This window comes from Diceros bicornis, chromosome 39 (assembly GCF_020826845.1).
Source record: "Diceros bicornis minor isolate mBicDic1 chromosome 39, mDicBic1.mat.cur, whole genome shotgun sequence".
NCBI classification, from domain to species: Eukaryota; Metazoa; Chordata; class Mammalia; order Perissodactyla; family Rhinocerotidae; genus Diceros; species Diceros bicornis.
The window spans coordinates 17803035-17820758 of record NC_080778.1 but is presented as its reverse complement, the minus strand read 5'-3'; the positions used below and the strand labels follow the sequence as shown (position 1 = coordinate 17820758).

At 39.1% G+C, this 17724-nt stretch overlaps 1 protein-coding gene across 6 annotated transcripts in view; it reads left to right on the top strand.

The window, feature by feature from the left end:
* Positions 1-17724, top strand: part of PLEKHG1 (pleckstrin homology and RhoGEF domain containing G1) — a 229177-nt gene that overhangs the window by 165666 nt on the left and 45787 nt on the right. For all 6 annotated transcript variants that reach the window (XM_058534149.1, XM_058534146.1, XM_058534150.1 and 3 more), the window contains one exon: positions 2204-2304. In XM_058534149.1, coding sequence (XP_058390132.1) covers positions 2204-2304 — 101 coding nt within the window. The remainder of the gene's footprint in view (positions 1-2203; positions 2305-17724) is intronic.

Here is a 17724-nt window from a genome sequence, read left to right as displayed (position 1 = left end):
AGGCTCTAATAGATTTCATTGGTGTCTTTACTCTGTCATTTGAGCACAGAAATGAACTGTTATTATCACTGAGCTGCAAACCTCTCATTTTGGCCTCAAATGATTACTGCTGTTAATGCAGTGCATGCTACAGTAGTTTCTAGTAACTGGTGTAGGGTTAAAGTATCGTATTTAAAAGACTTAATGATGATCAGTGGAGGGAATGAGTTGTGGCCACAGGACTTTGATCTGTTTTCTAGAGAGGCCTGCAAAAATTTGGACTCTCAACGATCTATTTTCTCAACAATTTCAGAAAAGAAGCAGCTTTTAAAATCTAGTTTCTCTACCATGGATTCGGGGGCTTTGAAACTTTCCTTTGGAGGTGGGCCATCATTCTTTGGAAGTGGGCCATGTCTCTGTCTCTAACCCCAGATGAAATTCTTCAAGCCCCTTAACTCAAGCTTTTCCCTTGCATGAAGAATTTAGTATCAGGTTTCTGCAAATGAGCAAGCTTCGAACTCAAAGTGAGAAAAAAGATCCTTCGTTTTCTAGATACACCATCCATTGCAGGCAGCCAGGTGAACTAGGCATGCATATGTCATCCCTACCCCACCCTTCATCCTGCTATTTGGTGTGGATCATGCCTATCCATATCCTTCTGTTTGACTTGTTAATTTCATCCCCATCTATAACCTTCTGCCCTTCTTAATTTTGCATACAATGTGTCCTTTTAAAATGTCAATCAAAGTATTAAACGACCAGCAAAGATAAGCATTCAATGCAAGTTAAATATTAGCCCATTTTTTGGTACCATATGTAATTTTATGAAAATATCAATGAATCCGTTTAGTTTTTTGAGGAAGTGTAGGTTAGGTTTCCTTGTGGTTCAAAATATACTCTGATTTCAATTCTAGCCTTCTTTGGCATTTCTTCTTTGGGCATTAACTCTATATCCTATGCAGATGCTTAAGCTTCTTATAATTGTTCCACTCATAAAACTTAAGGAGGCTAGGTCTTGCTTTTGCGGGTTTTTAATGCCAATTATACTTAAGCCTTGTGAATCTAATGTCTTAGGGAGATGACCACATTCTGAAGGAGAAAAGATGTTACCACAAAGCTTATTAAATGAAAAAAGGGCTTAGGAACATTGGTTCATGCGTGACAATGATTTTAGCATTAAAGAACTAGAATGGGAAGTTATTTGATGCAGTCTGTGAAATTTGCTGTTGAGAAAATTAATGATGAAGCCTGGCCTGTTTTTTATTTGAGGAACATTAAGAGGATGAGAGAGTGAATGTGACTTATTGAAAGATATAAGAAATCGTTATCTGGTGGTTCTTAAATTTCAGTTTCTCCTTTCTCTGGTTGCACCCAAATACTGTGGTGTTTGTGAGTGGACGTTGGAATGCGGTTATAATGCTGGGATTTGCACGGTCTGGCTGACTTTTCACGGGGTTACTTCCTCCGCATACTACAGAACACCCTGTGACGATTGGTAGAGAGCCATACTACATTGTTCATTCCAGAGCAGAGGATTGTGTTTATTTTTCATTTTACGTTATTTCAGCTGTTTTCACTTTTTTCTTTATTGTTTTCTTGCCTCCCACAGAGTTCTTTTTTCAAGCATTGCTAGGGGAAGGGGAACACTCCGTTATGAACTCTTTAGCACGCCCTCTCTCAGCAGTTCAAATAGCTTCTAAGCCACGTACATTTAACCCACTGTGGGTCTGAGCCCACATTAGCTCTGTTGGGGAGTCATTTCTTTGTTAAAATATATAAAATCATTTCAGAGTTTTCCATGGCTCATTAACATAGCCTATTAGATAGCATAAGTGAGTTTTTGTGCTTATTTTATTTTAAAAAGTGGTTTTCTTTTTAAAATACATTGGTATTTGAGGATGGATTTAGTTCTATACTTTAACAACTGATAGCTTTCCAACTTAAAGGTTATGTTTAAAACAACTGTCACATTTCAGAATTTTTATTTTTGGTTTCCCGGTATATGAATTTTGGAGTATCTTTTTAGCGTATAAATCAGTCAAGGAAACAGTGGATGATGTTGTTATGCATCATTAATAAGAGACTCCGTATTCTCATAGTAGAGTTAAGGAGCACATTCATATAATAATTACTTGAAACTGATGTGAAAGATCCGTCTTGCATAACTGAAGATGACTTGGAAAAGCCAGGAGTGTTTAAGACATCCTTTTTGTTGATTTCACAGGATTACCTTGACTGCATCAGGGACCAAACAAAACTTCCTCTGGGGACAGAAGAAAGATCAGCCCTTTTTGGAAACATAGAGGATATCTACCACTTTAATAGGTAAGTTAATACTCAAAAGACTGTTCTCACAAGGGAACATTATGAATTTCTCTCAAATGAAAGTGGCCTAAGAACACTTTACCTCTAATCCTCTAATCCCTGAGGTCGACTTCATGGATTTTTGTGGGCTATCATGTCAGGAAGTCTTCTACCTGCAATCATCCTTGTTTGTATCCGAGCCTCACATTTAATCAATATGCTGACCCGCTCCATCCTCCTGGCTCAGAGAAGAGACCTCTTTGCCCTGACAGAGCAGTGACATATTTCTTCCACAACACAACATGAACAGAGTATCCAGAAATACATGCTGGCTTCGTCCACAGCATCCCTACCTCCACTAGATTTTCAAAAAATGTTCTTCTGCCTACAGAGTGGGCCGGCCACAGTAAACACACAATGAATACTTTAAGTCCTGACATGTATTAATTCATATTAATTAATAATTAAAATTAAAAATGGTTAATTCAAGCACATTTTAAGTACCTACTATGTAGCAGGCACTGGGCTTAGAAATTTACGACAGTGAACAAGATAGACAGGGGCCCGAAGGGCATGGGACAAGCAAATCAGTTATTATATTGTGATACTTCTTGGAAGACCAGGTAGTAGGCAGGTTAAGACATATCTGGTTTTGCCAGCTGAGCCATGTCTGTATCCTTGGCTGAGTCTTTATTTTTTATTTATTTTATTTTTTAAATTATTTTTTGGAGGTCATATTGGTTTATAATATTGTATAATTTCTGGTGTACATGATTATATATACCTGTTTCTGTGTAGACTGCATCATGCTCACCACCAATAGTCTAATTTTCATCCACCACCATATATATGTGCCCCTTTACCCCTTTCACCCACTTCCCCACCCCCTTCCCCTATAGTAACCACTAATCTGTTCTCTTTATCAATGTGCTTGTTTATCTTCCACATATGAGTGAAATCATGTGGTGTTTGCCTTTCTCTGTCTGGCTTATTTTGCTTAACATAATACCCTGAATGTCCATCCATGTTGTTGCAAATGGGATGATTTTGTCCTTTTTTATGGCTGAGTAGTATTCCATTTTATAAATATATATATATATATATATATATATATATATATATATATATATATACACCACATCTTGGGTGATTCTTTAAACAGAGTAGAATAACTCCCTCACTTCAAGTCTCTGCTCAAATCTTCCTTTCTCAATGATGCTTTCCCAGCACTCACACACACACCTTACTGCTCTGCTCTTTCTTTTTGTCGTGGCTTTTATCAATTTCTGACATACTATATGATTGACTTTTGTGTTATTTCTGTTGTTTCTTTCCTCCACACCTGCACTCACAGAACACCCCCCGAGGGCAGGGGTCTCTGCTTTATTACTGCCCAAGTGCCTAAAACAGTGCCTGGCCCATTGGAAGCATCCAGTCTTTTGCAGAATGAATGAATGGAAACATAGAAATATCTATTTCATATGATTATTGTGAAACTTCAGTGAGCTGATACACCTAAAGTGCCCTCCTTGATGCCAGCAAAGAGTAATCACCAAAATATTAGCCATTCATGACGATGATTTTGTTATAGTAAAATCCCATGATAAATTCTACCCTCTTTGCTTACTGCAGTTGGTATGTGTGAGCTCGTTGGGGACAGGATCCACATCTCCTTTGCCACCTTTGAATCCTTAACACCTAGCACAAGCCTGGCCTCGGGGAGACATGTTTATTGAATTGCATCAACTCATCCTTTAATTTCAGAAGTCTAGGATGTAAAATATGGCAGTATTGCAACATCTCTTTCATTAGACTCATTCGACTTTGAAAACCAATTATCATGGTCCAAAATAGTGATTCTCAACCTGGGCTACACACTGGAATCACTTAGGAAACTTTTTAAAAAAATGTGATAGATTCTACCCCCAGAAATTCTGATTAATTGGTCTGGGGTAGGGCCAGGGCATCAGATTTTTTTTTTTTTTTTTTTTTTTTTTGGTGAGGAAGATGAGCCCTGCACTAACCTATGTTGCCAATCCTCCTCTTTTTGCTGAGGAAGATTGGCCCTGGACTAACATCCGTGCTCGTCTTCCTCTACTTTATATGGGACGCTGCCACAGCAGGGCTTGATAAGCAGTGCATAGGTCCACACCCAGGATCCGAACCCCTGAACCCCAGGCCCCTGAAGCAGAGCACGCAAACTTAACCGCTGCGCCACTGGGCCAGCCCCCAGAATTTTTTAAAAGGTCCTCAGGTGTTTATAATGTGCAGCCATGGTTGAGAAACACTGTCTAGATCAAATAAACATAAGAAAAGAGAGAAAGGGCATAAAAAAACTGAATTAGGAGATTTAGAGTCTGCATGTTCATTAGTAATATGTTGGTGTTAAAGCAGGCTTCCATTTAGCAGTTGATGATGGTAAAATCCTGCAAGCCCCTGCGTGGCTTCTCCTTCCAGAGCCCACCAATGGCTCTGTAACCTGGGAAGAGGGACGAGGCCTCGATGCTGGGAGGCCCCTGGTGGTTTGGCTATAAGTTGATGGTAGTGACTGTTTATCTGGTGTTCACTTCATGCCAGAGGCCGTAGAGCTTTATGTGCAATATCACTTTTTATGCTTCATCTGGGCTCCGCTGACTCCAAACCCCAGTCTGCCAAAGTTGGAAGACTCAGAAGACCTTTATATTCCTGAATCAGTTCTCTGTTCTTTTCTCTTTGGTGATCTCTGAACGAGGAAGTCAGACATGTCTAAAATAAACCTGAGTCAGAGGGAATGAGTACCCAGATAATGATATGTGAGGCATCGGTGTAGTGACACAATTAATACATGACTGTGTTCGTGCCTGTCCCTTTTTTTTTTTTTTTTTTGGTGAGGAAGATTAGCCCTGAGCTAATATCCGTTGCCAATGCTCCTGTTTTTGCTGAGGAAGATTGGCCCTGGGCGAATATCCGTGCCCATCTTCTTCTACTTTATATGTGGGACACCGCCACAGCGTGGCTTGATGAGCGGTGCGTAGGTCCGTGCCTGGGATCCAAGCCTGCGAACCCCGGGCTGCCGAAGGGAAGCACTCGAACTTAACCACTACGCCACCAGGCCGGCCCATGCCTGTCCCTTTTTTAGATCACATCTGTATATCCCCTGCACATGCATTATCTCATTTAATCATCCTAGCTCTCAGAGGTAGATAGGATGCATCTTGGATACACATCTTAGAGATGAGGAATCAATTGTAAAGTGTACAAAGTCCTTTGCTCAAGGTCATAGAGCTGGAATTCCAACCTAGCCTATTTTGAATACTTGGTTTTGTCAAATCCCTGTTGGTATTATTATTTTTTATTATTTTATTTTAGTATTATTTAAAGAATATCTTATTGTTTAACTTTTACTGTTGAACTGTCTGTACTGTTTCATCCCTATTCATTTTTACTTCCTTTCTCTTAAATCTAGAGTCTAAATTTAGAGCTGAAATGTCTTTGCTATTATATTTGGTTAAGTAAGAGGATTGATGTGAGTTTTTGTGTGAATACCTCTTATGAATCCTTTATTATATACCCTACGTCAGTTGATTTCAAAGATACAACTATCTGGCAAATCTGTGATTGGGGCTTGAAATAACTTTAAAGTTTCTTTTATTAGTTCAGGTCCAGGTTTTTCAACATAATATAATACTATTGTGACGGACTAAGCAAGATTTAAATCTCTAAAATTAAAGAGGGTGAATAGAAAATGGTTTTATGCTGAACTGAAAAATTCAGCTGACTCAATTTTGTTTTTCAGGAAATATTTTCAAAATACAGAAAAGCAGAGAGTAATGTGATAACCACCCATGAACCACCCCCACTCTGTCGAAGCTTTTCCTTGTGCCATATTTGCTTTGGAAATTCTTTAAAGCATAAAGACATGACAAATACTGTTGAAGGCTCTCATATACCTCTCCAAATTGCATTCCCCTCTGGGGAGAATGGCACACCGATGTGCTGGTAAACCAGTTCTCCAGGGTGAGGACAAGGGATGGGGAATCTGGAATTTATAGTGTGTGCCAATTTCTAGGGTGTAAACACTCCCATCAGAGCAGATTTCAAGCTACTAGCAAGATACCACTGAACACAGAATTAGGAAGAGATGTGCAGAATTGGCTCAGGCAAGCCGATATATACCACTATAACTGTAACTGCTATCCAAGACTTGGTGTTTCATTCCCAAGTATGGTTTTGTTGCCATGACTATATATGTAACTATTTGTTTAAAATTTCACTTATTTGAAACATGGAATAGGGCCAGCCCCGTGGCTTAGTGGTTAAGTGCATGCGCTCTGCTACTGGCGGCCTGGCTTCCGATCCCAGGCACGCACCGACACACCACTTCTCCGGCCGTGCTGAGGCTGTGTCCCACATACAGCAACTAGAAGGATGTGCAGCTATGACATACAACTATCTACTGGGGCTTTGGGGGAAAAAAGGAGGAGGATTGGCAATAGATGTTAGCTCAGAGCCCGTCTTCCTCAGCAAAAAGAGGAGGATTGGCATGGATGTTAGCTCAGGGCTGATCTTCCTCACACACACAAAAAAGCATGAAACATGGAATAAATTGTGTCAACCTTTTACAAATTTTTTTTTTCAGTCAACATTATTTTTGAGATTTATAGCTCTACTTTGTTTGTTTTAACTGTGGTGTAATATTCCATTGGGGGATATATTACTTCTCATTTTGCCAGTTGTAGTAAGACTGGGCATCTTTTTTTGCTTGTTGGCCACTTAGATTTCTGCTGTGAATTTCTGGATCATATCCATCGCCCATTTTTCTGTCAGAATGTTGCTTTTCCTTATTGTTGTGTAGGAGTTCTTGATGAATTTTGGCTGTGATCTTTGTGGATTACGTGAGTTGCAAATCATCTGCCAGTATGAGACTTGTCTTTTAACTTTAATTATGGTTGTTTGAAGATAAGCTGTATAATTCATAAGTTTGACTACATTAAATAAATGTATTTTTTGTGTGTGTGTGAGGAAGATCAGCCCTGAGCTAACATCCATGCTAATCCTCCTCTTTTTGCTGAGGAAGACCGGCTCCGAGCTAACATCTATTGCCAATCCTCCTCCTTTTTTTCCCCAAAGCCCCAGTAGATAGTTGTACGTCATAGCTGCACATCCTTCTACTTGCTGTATATGGGACACGGCCTCAGCATGGCCGGAGAAGCAGTGCGTCGGTGCGCACCCAGGATCCGAACCTGGGCCGCCAGTAGCGGAGCGCACGCACTTAACCGCTAAGCCCCGGGGCTGGCCCAATAAATGTACTTTTTATAGTATGTGGATTTTGTGTTCTCTTTAAAAGATTATCTCCTACTCTCAGTTCATAAATATACTCTATTTTTTCCTAAAAGTCTTAAAATTTTGCTTTGCATATATGTCCTTAATCTAATTAAAATTGTGGAATATGGTAGGAAACCCAAATTCTGATTCTCATATGGCTAGCCAATGGTCCCATACCACTGGTTGAAAAGTAGATCCTTTCTATGCTGTTTTGTAGTTCCACGTTCCTCCCATGTCAGGTTTACATGTATGTATGGGTCTGTTTTTCCATTCTGTATTCTATTTCATTGCTCTGTTTGTCCATCCCTGCCCCACACCACATTGTCTTAATTATTAAGCCCATTTTGCCGTTTTTCAACATGGGCTTAGGTTTTCTTTGCACTGTCAAGTGATTTTTTTTTTTTATCGGTTTGTCAAGTTCCGTGAAGAGCTGTGTCAGGAATTTTATTGGAATTACATTTAATTTATAGATTAATTTTCACATCTTTACAATATTGAGTCATCCTATCCATAAACATATATCTCTTTAGTCAAGCCTTTTAAAAACGTCCTAAAATAATTTTCATAATTTCTCTATCGCATTCATACATGTAACTTTAAAAAAATTTATTCCTTTTGATGTTATTTTGACCAGAATATTTTTTATATTTTTTAATTAGTGATTATTATCCAGGAATGCTTTTGATTTTTGTATGTTGATACTGTATCAAACTAACTTTCTAAACTGTCCCATCAGTTTTGATAGTGTCTTATAGATTATTTTGGATTTCCTAGGTGACAATGTGTCTGAAAATGAGAATCTTTTGTCTTCCTTTGTAGTTCTTCTACCCCTATTTTTTTTTTTATTGTCTTATTGCTTTGGGTAAGTCTTCCCATACAGTGTTGATTACATATTGGCATCCTTATTTTCTTTCTCACATTAGCAGGATTTCTTTAACTGTCTTGCCATTAAGCATAATGTTTGCTCTGGGATTTAGATGAATACTTGTTCCTATTTTGCTAAGATTTTATTGTGAACAAATATGGAGTTTTAGTGACTGCTTAATCTGCCTTTAAGAAAATTAGCATATGATTTTTCTCCTTCTATTCATAATGTAGTAAATTATGTTAATAGGCATTCTGATTTAAATCATACATACATTACTGGAATAAACCCTACCTGATCATGATGTTTTATATATTGATGTACTGATGAGTTTGATTAAGAATTTTTTCATTCATGTTCATAAATGACAATAGTATATAATTTCTTTCCTTGTACTCTCTTTGTTCAGTTTTGGTATATGACTAGATTTAAATTGTTATCTCATGAATGTTCCAACATAAACTGTTTTGGAATACAATTGATACTTCATTTTTGTTTTCTTTTTGGTAGCCAAATCTCTCTTTCTCTCATAATCCCTATGATAGCCTAGAAATTTAAGTCTCTGGTTTGGTGTATGGAAGAAATCCCCGAATGATCAGGAAGCTAGGTCAGTCAAAAGAAACAACTTTCCCCATTTTAACTTGCCTCTAAAATCCCAAAACTTTTTTTGTTTTTTACTGCCAACTAAAGAAGAAATGCCAGCTGTTTTATACAGCATCTCTCTCTTCGAATAGAGAAGAGTTATCTAAACTGTAATGTGAATCTTTAAGAATGAAGAGTAAGGAAATAGAGACCATTCCTTCATATTGAATTTTATTTTTAAATTATTTTTTAGCAAATTAAAATATCTAAGCTCTCTTCCTTCCTCAAAAGATGAGAGTAAAATTTTCCTTTTTCCTTCAACTCTTTCTCTTTATTCGTATACCTGAGTCACCACTGTGTGTAAAACACTGGGCTAGGTCTAGTAGTATAAAGGTGAATGACACATTATTCACAATAGCCAAGACTTGGAAGCAACCTAGGTGCCCATCAAGGGATGAATGGATAAAGAAGATGTGGTATATATACACAATGGAATACCACTCAGCCATAAGAAACGATGAAATCCAGCCATTTGTGACAACATGGATGGACATTGAGGGTATTATGCTAAGCAAAATAAGTCAGAGGGAGAAGGTCAAATACCATATGATCTCACTCATAAGTAGAAGATAAAAACGACAAACAAACACATGGAGACAGAGATTGGATTGGTGGTTACCAGAGGGGAAGGAGAGAGGGAGGAGGGCAAAAGAGATGATTAGGCACATGTGTGTGGTGATGGATTGTAATTGGTATTTGGGTGGTGAACATGATGTAATCTATGCAGAAATAGAAGTATAATGATGTACACCTGAAACTTATACAATGTTATAAACTAATGTTACCACAATAAAAAAAAAAGATGAATGACACCATTGTATAGCAGAGGCAGTTAAGTCGTATAATCAAGGAATGAGCAAAACGCTTTGAGAACTCTGAGGAACGTGCAATTAATTTTGTCTGAGGGGGCTAGTGAAAGCTTCGCAGAGCCAGTAACATATGTCTTAAGACAAAAACATTATTTGGGCCTTGCTTTTTTTCTCCCTTGAAATATAATTTAGAAAGTGAATCATGGGACACATATAACAATAAGGCAATGAAAGGTGAGGGCAGCATTCTTTTCTTTTAGTGCATTTTCATGCCACCAAAATGTCTTTAACTTCTGCGCAATGGTAGAAATATTTTTACTGACAAGCTTTTTTCAAGTGGACTTTTCAAGGCCATTGCTAACGTATCAGTGAAGTTAATGGAACATTCAGTGCTGTTAACCTCACCCCATTTTCTGTTCGCACATGCACATGTGCCTCTGGATGCAACAAGTTAAAATGCCACCTGACCTAGTCAGATGGGTGGGAAAAGGAAGTTGTGCTTAGGTCTTTTGCAGACCGGAAGAGGAGATGCCTCCTTCCCGAATCTCGTTCAGTGTAAGGCAATAGAATCCTCAAGGTCAAAAATACAGTTCCTGCCTTCAAGTTCACATCAGTGGTCACCAAAAATTTTACATGTGATGTTCTGCAAAAGAGAAGAATGTTCCTCTAATTTCCCACCCAAACGAGGGACTTGAGCTCAAGGAAGCAATTGTATCATTTTCTTTTTCATGATCCTACTCGAAAAGGAGGAAATATTTTGAACTCAGGGAAAAGAGAAAATACCCCCAAACTGAAGGTAGGATGACTCTAATTTTAGCTTTGAGTACAAGACACAGTCTGAGTCACTCCTTCCTGCTAATGTACGTGTAGAGATGTTCATTAGTTACACAATGCAATGAGAAACCTAGACCCCACCCCATTAGGCTGTAACTCGAGAAGGACAGCCCTGTTTCTGGTTTTCATGGAGTATCTTCAGTGGCTGATATACCACATTCCGTGGCCCCATCTCTGCTCCCCTAGGACGTGGCCTGTTATTTTATAGTTAGTCTTCTTCCTGTATCTCCCACGCTCCCTGTTGTTCACCAGACTCCAGCCAAGTGGCTTCCTTTCTGTACCTCACACAAGAACACACCAAGTTCCATCTGTCCTGGACTCACAACTGATTGCTGAAATGACTTTCTCTTCCAATTCTCCCTGCCCTCAAATATCACCTCCTCAGAGAGCCCTCCATGACTGCTTCAGTGCTCTGCCACCCCCGTCCAGCCTCAGTTGCTCTCTGTTATTTGCCCTCTCTATTTGCTTCATATCACATAGTACAATGTCATATTTATGTTGTTTTGGTTTTGTTTTGTTCTTCAGTAAAACCAGTACTTTATTATTTTTCATATAAACATTTTTTGTTAAGCAGTAATGTATTATGGTGTTTCTATTGTAATCTCATTTAGGTTTTTGGTTTTTTAGCAAAATGGATTTTTAAAATTTTATTGTGTGAGAATACTTAACATGAGATCTACCCTCTTAACAAATTTTTAAGTGTACAATACATTGTTGTTAATAGGTACAGTGTTGTACAGCAGGGCTCTAGAATTTATTCATCTTGTTTAACTGAAACTTTGTGCCCGTTGATTAGCAGTTCCTTCATTTCTTCCTACCCCTCAGCCCCTGGTAACCACCGTTCTGTCTGAGTCTATGAGTTTGACTATTTTAGATTCCTCATATAAGTGGAATCATACAGTATTTATCTCTCTGTGACTGGCTTATTTTACTTAATATAATGTCCTCAAGGTTTATTCATGTTATCGCACATTGCAGCATTTCCTTCTTTTTTTAGGCTCATATTTCATTGTATGTATATACCATATTTTCTTTATCCATTCATGGACTTAGATTGTTTCCACTTCTTGGCTATTGTGAATACTGCTGCAATGAACATGGGAGTGCTAATATCTCTTCAAGATCCTAATTTCAATTCTTTTGGATAAATACCCAAAAGTGAGATTGCTGGATCATATGGTATTTCTGTTTTTAATTTTTTGAGCAACCTCCATACTGCTTTCAAAAGCTGCTGCACCATTTTGCATTCCCACCAACAGTGTACAAGAGTTCCAATCTCTCCCATCCTTGCCAACATCTGTTGTCTTTTGTTTCATATCATGTTGTTTATTTATTCAGTTACTAACACTTATCACCCCTGATCAGAACATAAGCACCATAGGACAGGGCCTTTGTCCGAGTTCTTTACCCCGTAACCTCAGTGCCTATAGCAATGCCTGACACAGGAGGCTTTCAATAATTACTGTTGAATGGAGAGCAAACATTCAGTGGATGGTGGGCCAACTTTATCGGGATGATAGCCCTGATGACAAGAGTACGAAAGAAATCCCATTACTTCCTCCTCTTCACTCTTCCCATTTTTAGTGTGTTTATCCTATTTTAGAAAAGGATTTTAAAGGAAAGCTAGCCAGGTGACTCAAACAAGGCAGGACCATGTTGAAGGCATCATGGTGCAGAGTGTAGCCCTCAGCTTTCTCGAGTTGATCAGGAAACAGATCTTTCAATAGATGTATTTATATTAGAGTGCAGGACTGGGATTCAAGAGCCCTGATACTAACCCCAGCTGTGGCCATTAATTGTTAGCTCTGTGAGCGAAGGTAAGCCACCTCCCTTTTATGAGCTGTGGTTTCCTCACCTTAAGATTAAGGGTTGAGACTGGAAGGTGTCTGAGCAACCTCCCAGCTCTGTGGTTCCTGAGCAATGAATGCCAATCATTCATTTACAGGTGAGCTATAGAGCCTGGGTGGGTCCCCTGAGATACTTGCTCCAACCAGTAAGTCCAGTCTAGCTCAAGTCCATCAAGCTCAAAGGGGAGCTTGATGAGCATAACATTCAGAAAACAGGGAGTTAAATACAAATATCAAGCAGTATTTCTGTTAAGCTATGAGGAGTAACATGATAGATTCTGCTCAAAATTCTTCTGGGCTCAGAAAGAGAATTTATATTGAAAGACCTGGACACAAAACCTGCATCCAGAGCACTCCATCCGCCAGTAATGGAAAACACTGGCCCAGAAGTGTTGCTTCTTTGGCTGTTCTTTTCCTTCAGCCTTTTCACTTCATCCAGTGTTTAGGTCCCAATGATTAGATTTCAACTATCTTTAATTTAACCACACTCGTCTTTCTATAAAAGATATTGACACAAATATCAGAACTATATTTTCCAAACTAATAATAATCTTACAAAGGGAATGCTTTTATAGGAATATTAGGAAAGAATGTTTGAAATTGGGACTATTTGAAATCATGCATTGGTAAAGATCCTTTCAAAGTGCAAGGCAGACCAGTGGATTTTAAAGTAACAGGGTATAGTGCATTGGTATGGTTTCATAGTCCAGCAAACCTCTAAGTAACGGCTGCTTCTTGAGTTTCAGTGTAATATCAAAGAAGGATATCCACACCTATTTGAAAAGGGTGTTAATTGGTGCAAGCCCTGTGGCGTAGCAGTTAAGTGCGCACGCTCTGCTGCTGGTGGCCCGGGGTTCCGATCCCGGGCGCGCACCGACGCACCGCTTCCCAGGCCATGCTGAGGCCGCATCCCACATAAAGTGGAGAAAGATGAGCACAGATGTTAGCCCAGAGCCAGTCTTCCTCAGGAAAAAGAGGAGGATTGGCATGGATGTTAGCTCAGGACTGATCTTCCTCACAAAAAAAAAAAGAAAAGGGTATTAAAATACTCCTCACTTTTCCAATGACATATCTGTGTGAGACTGGATTTTTTTCTGTATACTTCAACCAAAATAACAGATTGCAATAGGTTGATTTCAGAAGCATATATGAGAATCCATCTGTGTTCTATTCAGATAACATTAGAGATTTGCAAAAAGGTAAAACAGTGCTGTTCCTCTCACTAAATTTTTTATCTTATAAAATCTAATTTTTGCCAAAAAGTTATTTGTATTAACATGTATTGGACTTATTATTAAATGAATTGATCAATTTTTTAAAATTATTCAGTTTTAATTTCTAATAAATATTGATAGAATCCACATAAAGAATTTTTAAGAGTGTAAACAGATCTTGAGACCAAAGTGTTTGAGAACCACTGCCTTGAGTGAAGAGCACCCCATGAAAAGCTCCATTTCTGCACAGAGTTTATGGTCAGCATTGTGGTGTCTCACCTTCAAATAGGAAAGGGCAAAAGAAGATCCCCAGATATCTGGAGAGCCTTTAACATGAACGACAGAAGTCAAAATGATCAAACAGAGAAAAGAGAGCTGGGCAGAAATCAAGGAGCAGGAAAGAAAAGTCCATCACCATCATCATCATCATCATATCATCCTTGGAGATAAGAGAAGATTTTGCAGCCATAAAATAAGGGCAGGAACACGAGAAACACTGAAAGAGCGTATTAAAAAAAATGATTTGAAATTAAAAATCAGATCCTAGAAATGAAAAAATTCGATAGAAGAGATAGAAAATAAAGTTGAAGTATCCCAGAAAACAGAACAATAAACAAGAAGATAGAAAATAGCGGGGACATCCCAGTGGTGTAGTGGTTAAGTTCTCATGCTCTGCTTTGGCGGCCCAGGGTTCACAGGTTTGGATCCCAGGTGTGGACCTACACACCATTCATCAAGCCATGCTGTGGAAGCATCCCACATACAAAATAGAAGAAGATTGGCACAGATGTTAACCTGGGGCCAATCTTCCTCAAGCAAAAAGAGGAAGATTGGCAGCAGATGTTAGCTCAGGACCAATCTTCCTCATCAAAAAAAAAAAAATAGACAGGAATAATAAGAAAAATTAGAGATGTCAAATGTAAATAATAGGAGCTTCAAAAAGAGAGAGAAGAGAACATGGAGAGGAGGAAATATGAGACATAGTTCAAGAACAGAGATTATTAAGCTTTTTGGTCCCAGGATCTCTTACGTACTTAAAAATTACTAAGAACCCCAAAAGCTTTTCTGTTTATGGTTTATGATGTTTTGTTTACCATGATAGAAATTAAAACTGAGAAAGTGTTAAAATATCAATTTATTCAATAATAACAATAATAAACCCACCCACAAAATTTTAGGAAAATAGTTTTACTACTCTTCTCACTAACATTTTTTGTATGTTGGAATTGTTTTACATTTTTACAAATCTGTATACTGTCTGACTTACTAGAAGACAGCTGGATTCTCATAACTGCTTCTACTTTCCATCAGCTACGATATCACAGTTCATGTAGCCTCTGGAAAAGTCCACTGTACTCTCATGAGAGAATGAAAGTAAAAAATCCAAGTGTCTAAGTATTTTTATGAAAATAGTGACCTTATGGACCTCCTAAAGGGGTCTCAGGAACCCAGGGGTCACTCTGAGAACTGATACTCAGACATTTCCCAAATATTCACATTGGCTCCATACATGAAAAACGACCCACCCCAAAGCTAACCATTACAGAATTTCAGAATTATGTTAACAAAAGAGGAAACTCTAACAGCTTCCAGAATGGAAAAACAGGTCATATGGCACCTGGATCGTAGATCGGAATGATATTGGACTTCTCAGCAGCATTGAAATTCATAAGGCAACAGATAGTTCCTGAATACTCAGAGAAAATGACTTCCAACCAAGAATTCTATATCCACTAACATTATCAGCCAAGTGTGAAGGCAGAACATTCTGAAACGGGACGAGTTTCAGCAAATTTACTGCCTATTACGCTTACTCACAGCTACCGGTGTTGTAATCTCCCAAAGGAAGGAATACATCTGACTTGGTAGCTAAGAAACAAGATCCAACACTGGACCTAGGTGAAGGTCATTGTCAGGGTAGTGTTGAAGAGAGAACCAGCAGCCTGGGGAGCAACCTGTTCAGAAGGCGGAAGGACAGAGCGCTCCAGGAGGGAGGTCACCAGGAAAGAAATGCAGCCAATAGATGATCTGATGTTTGAACACCGTGAAACGAGAGATACCCTTCTGGCACAAAATTCAAGGATAAATTAGTGGTGTGTACTTTGAAAACAAAGCAAAAAAAGGAGACAATTTTAACTCCAGGGAAAACGTGGTTGTACAAGAAAGGAAATGTAATTATGGTACATTCCACGGCTGGACGGAGAATAATGTTTACATACCCCCCAAAAAAGTAAGCTGTTTTAATCTAATCAACTTTCCTAAACTCGTTGAGAAGATGGGAGGAGGAAGAAGTAAATAATATCTAAAACTGAAAAATAATGAAAATGCAGTGTCCGCATGTTTAGAAACATGGACACACACAGCAGAAACAGCAAGAGTTGAAAATGCTTCTGGAGGGCCGGCCCTGTGGCTTAGCGGTTGGGTGCGCGTGCTCTGCTGCTGGCGGCCCTGGTTCAGATCCCGGGCGCGCACCGACTCACTGCTTCTCCGGCCGTGCTGAGACCGCGTCCCACATACAGCAACTAGAAGGACGTGCAGCTATGACATGCAACTATCTACTGGGGCTTTGGGGAAAGATAAATTAAAAAAAAAAAAGAAAAAAAAATGCTTCTGGAGAGTAGCAGTCAAGAATGGGGAACAGAAAGCAAGAAACTGCTTGTTTTTATCATAATTCCTGTAGAATTATTTAACTTTTTGTTAAATATGTAATATACAGCTAATTACAATAAGCACAACATAGTAAAATATATATTCTTACAACTTATATGGAGTGCAATTTGGAAATGCATTAACATGTACATTTACCCTGCGATGCCCTTTTTTTTAATTGTGGTAACACTGGTTTATAACATTATATAAATTTCAGGTGTACATCATTATATTTCAATTTCTGTGTAGATTACATCATGTTCACCACCCAATGACTAATTACAGTCCATCATCATACACATGTACCTCATCACCCCTTTCGCCTTCCTTCCTCCTCCCTGCAACGCCCTTTGACTCAGCAGTTCCATTTATAGAATTTTATCTAACAGTGCGAGATTGGTTATATTACTGCATATGTACTGCATAATGAAATATTATGTAGTTCCTTAAAATAATGAACCATTAAAAATAGTATAGATTGGGCCGGCCCCACGGCTTAGCGGTTGGGTGCGTGCACTCCGCTGCTGGCGGCCCGGGTTCGGATCCTGGGCGCGCACCGACGCACCCCTTCTCCGGCCATGCTGAGGCCGCGTCCCACATACAGCAACTAGACGGATGGGCAGCTATGACATACAACTATCTACTGGGGCTTTGGGGGAAAATAAATAAATAAATAAAATTATTAAAAAAAAAAATAGTATAGATTTACATCTGAGAAAAGAGATTTTCTCCCCTAGCATATCTTTCCTTTAGAGCACCGTCTCCATTTATAATTTTATATTTGTTAGTGTGATTTTTCATTGAATGTCTGGCTCTTCCAATGGATTCCAAGCTCCAAGAGACCAGGGACCATATCTCATTTTGCTTACCGATGTGTTTGTTCTTAATGCCTTGCACAGTACCTAGCATCTAGACAGCCATTTGATGAGTGAATGAATGTGTGTGAACATGCAGGCAGACAATGACAAACATCTGGAAGACTTAAATGTTAGGTATTTCTCTGGGTGGGAGAGTTACAGGTTGGACCTGTGTTGAAATCCCTCCTCTGGGGGCTGGCCCTGCGGCGTAGGGGTTAAGTTCGCACGCTCTGCTTCGGCCACCCAGGGTTCTTGGGTTTGGATTCTGGGCACAGACCTGCATGCCACTTATCGGGCCATGCTGTGGCGGCGTGCCATATAAAGTAGAGGAAGATAGGCATGGATGTCAGCCCAGGGCCAGTCTTCCTCACCAAAAAAAAAAAAAAAATCCTTGCTCCACCATAACCTTGGGTAAGTCCC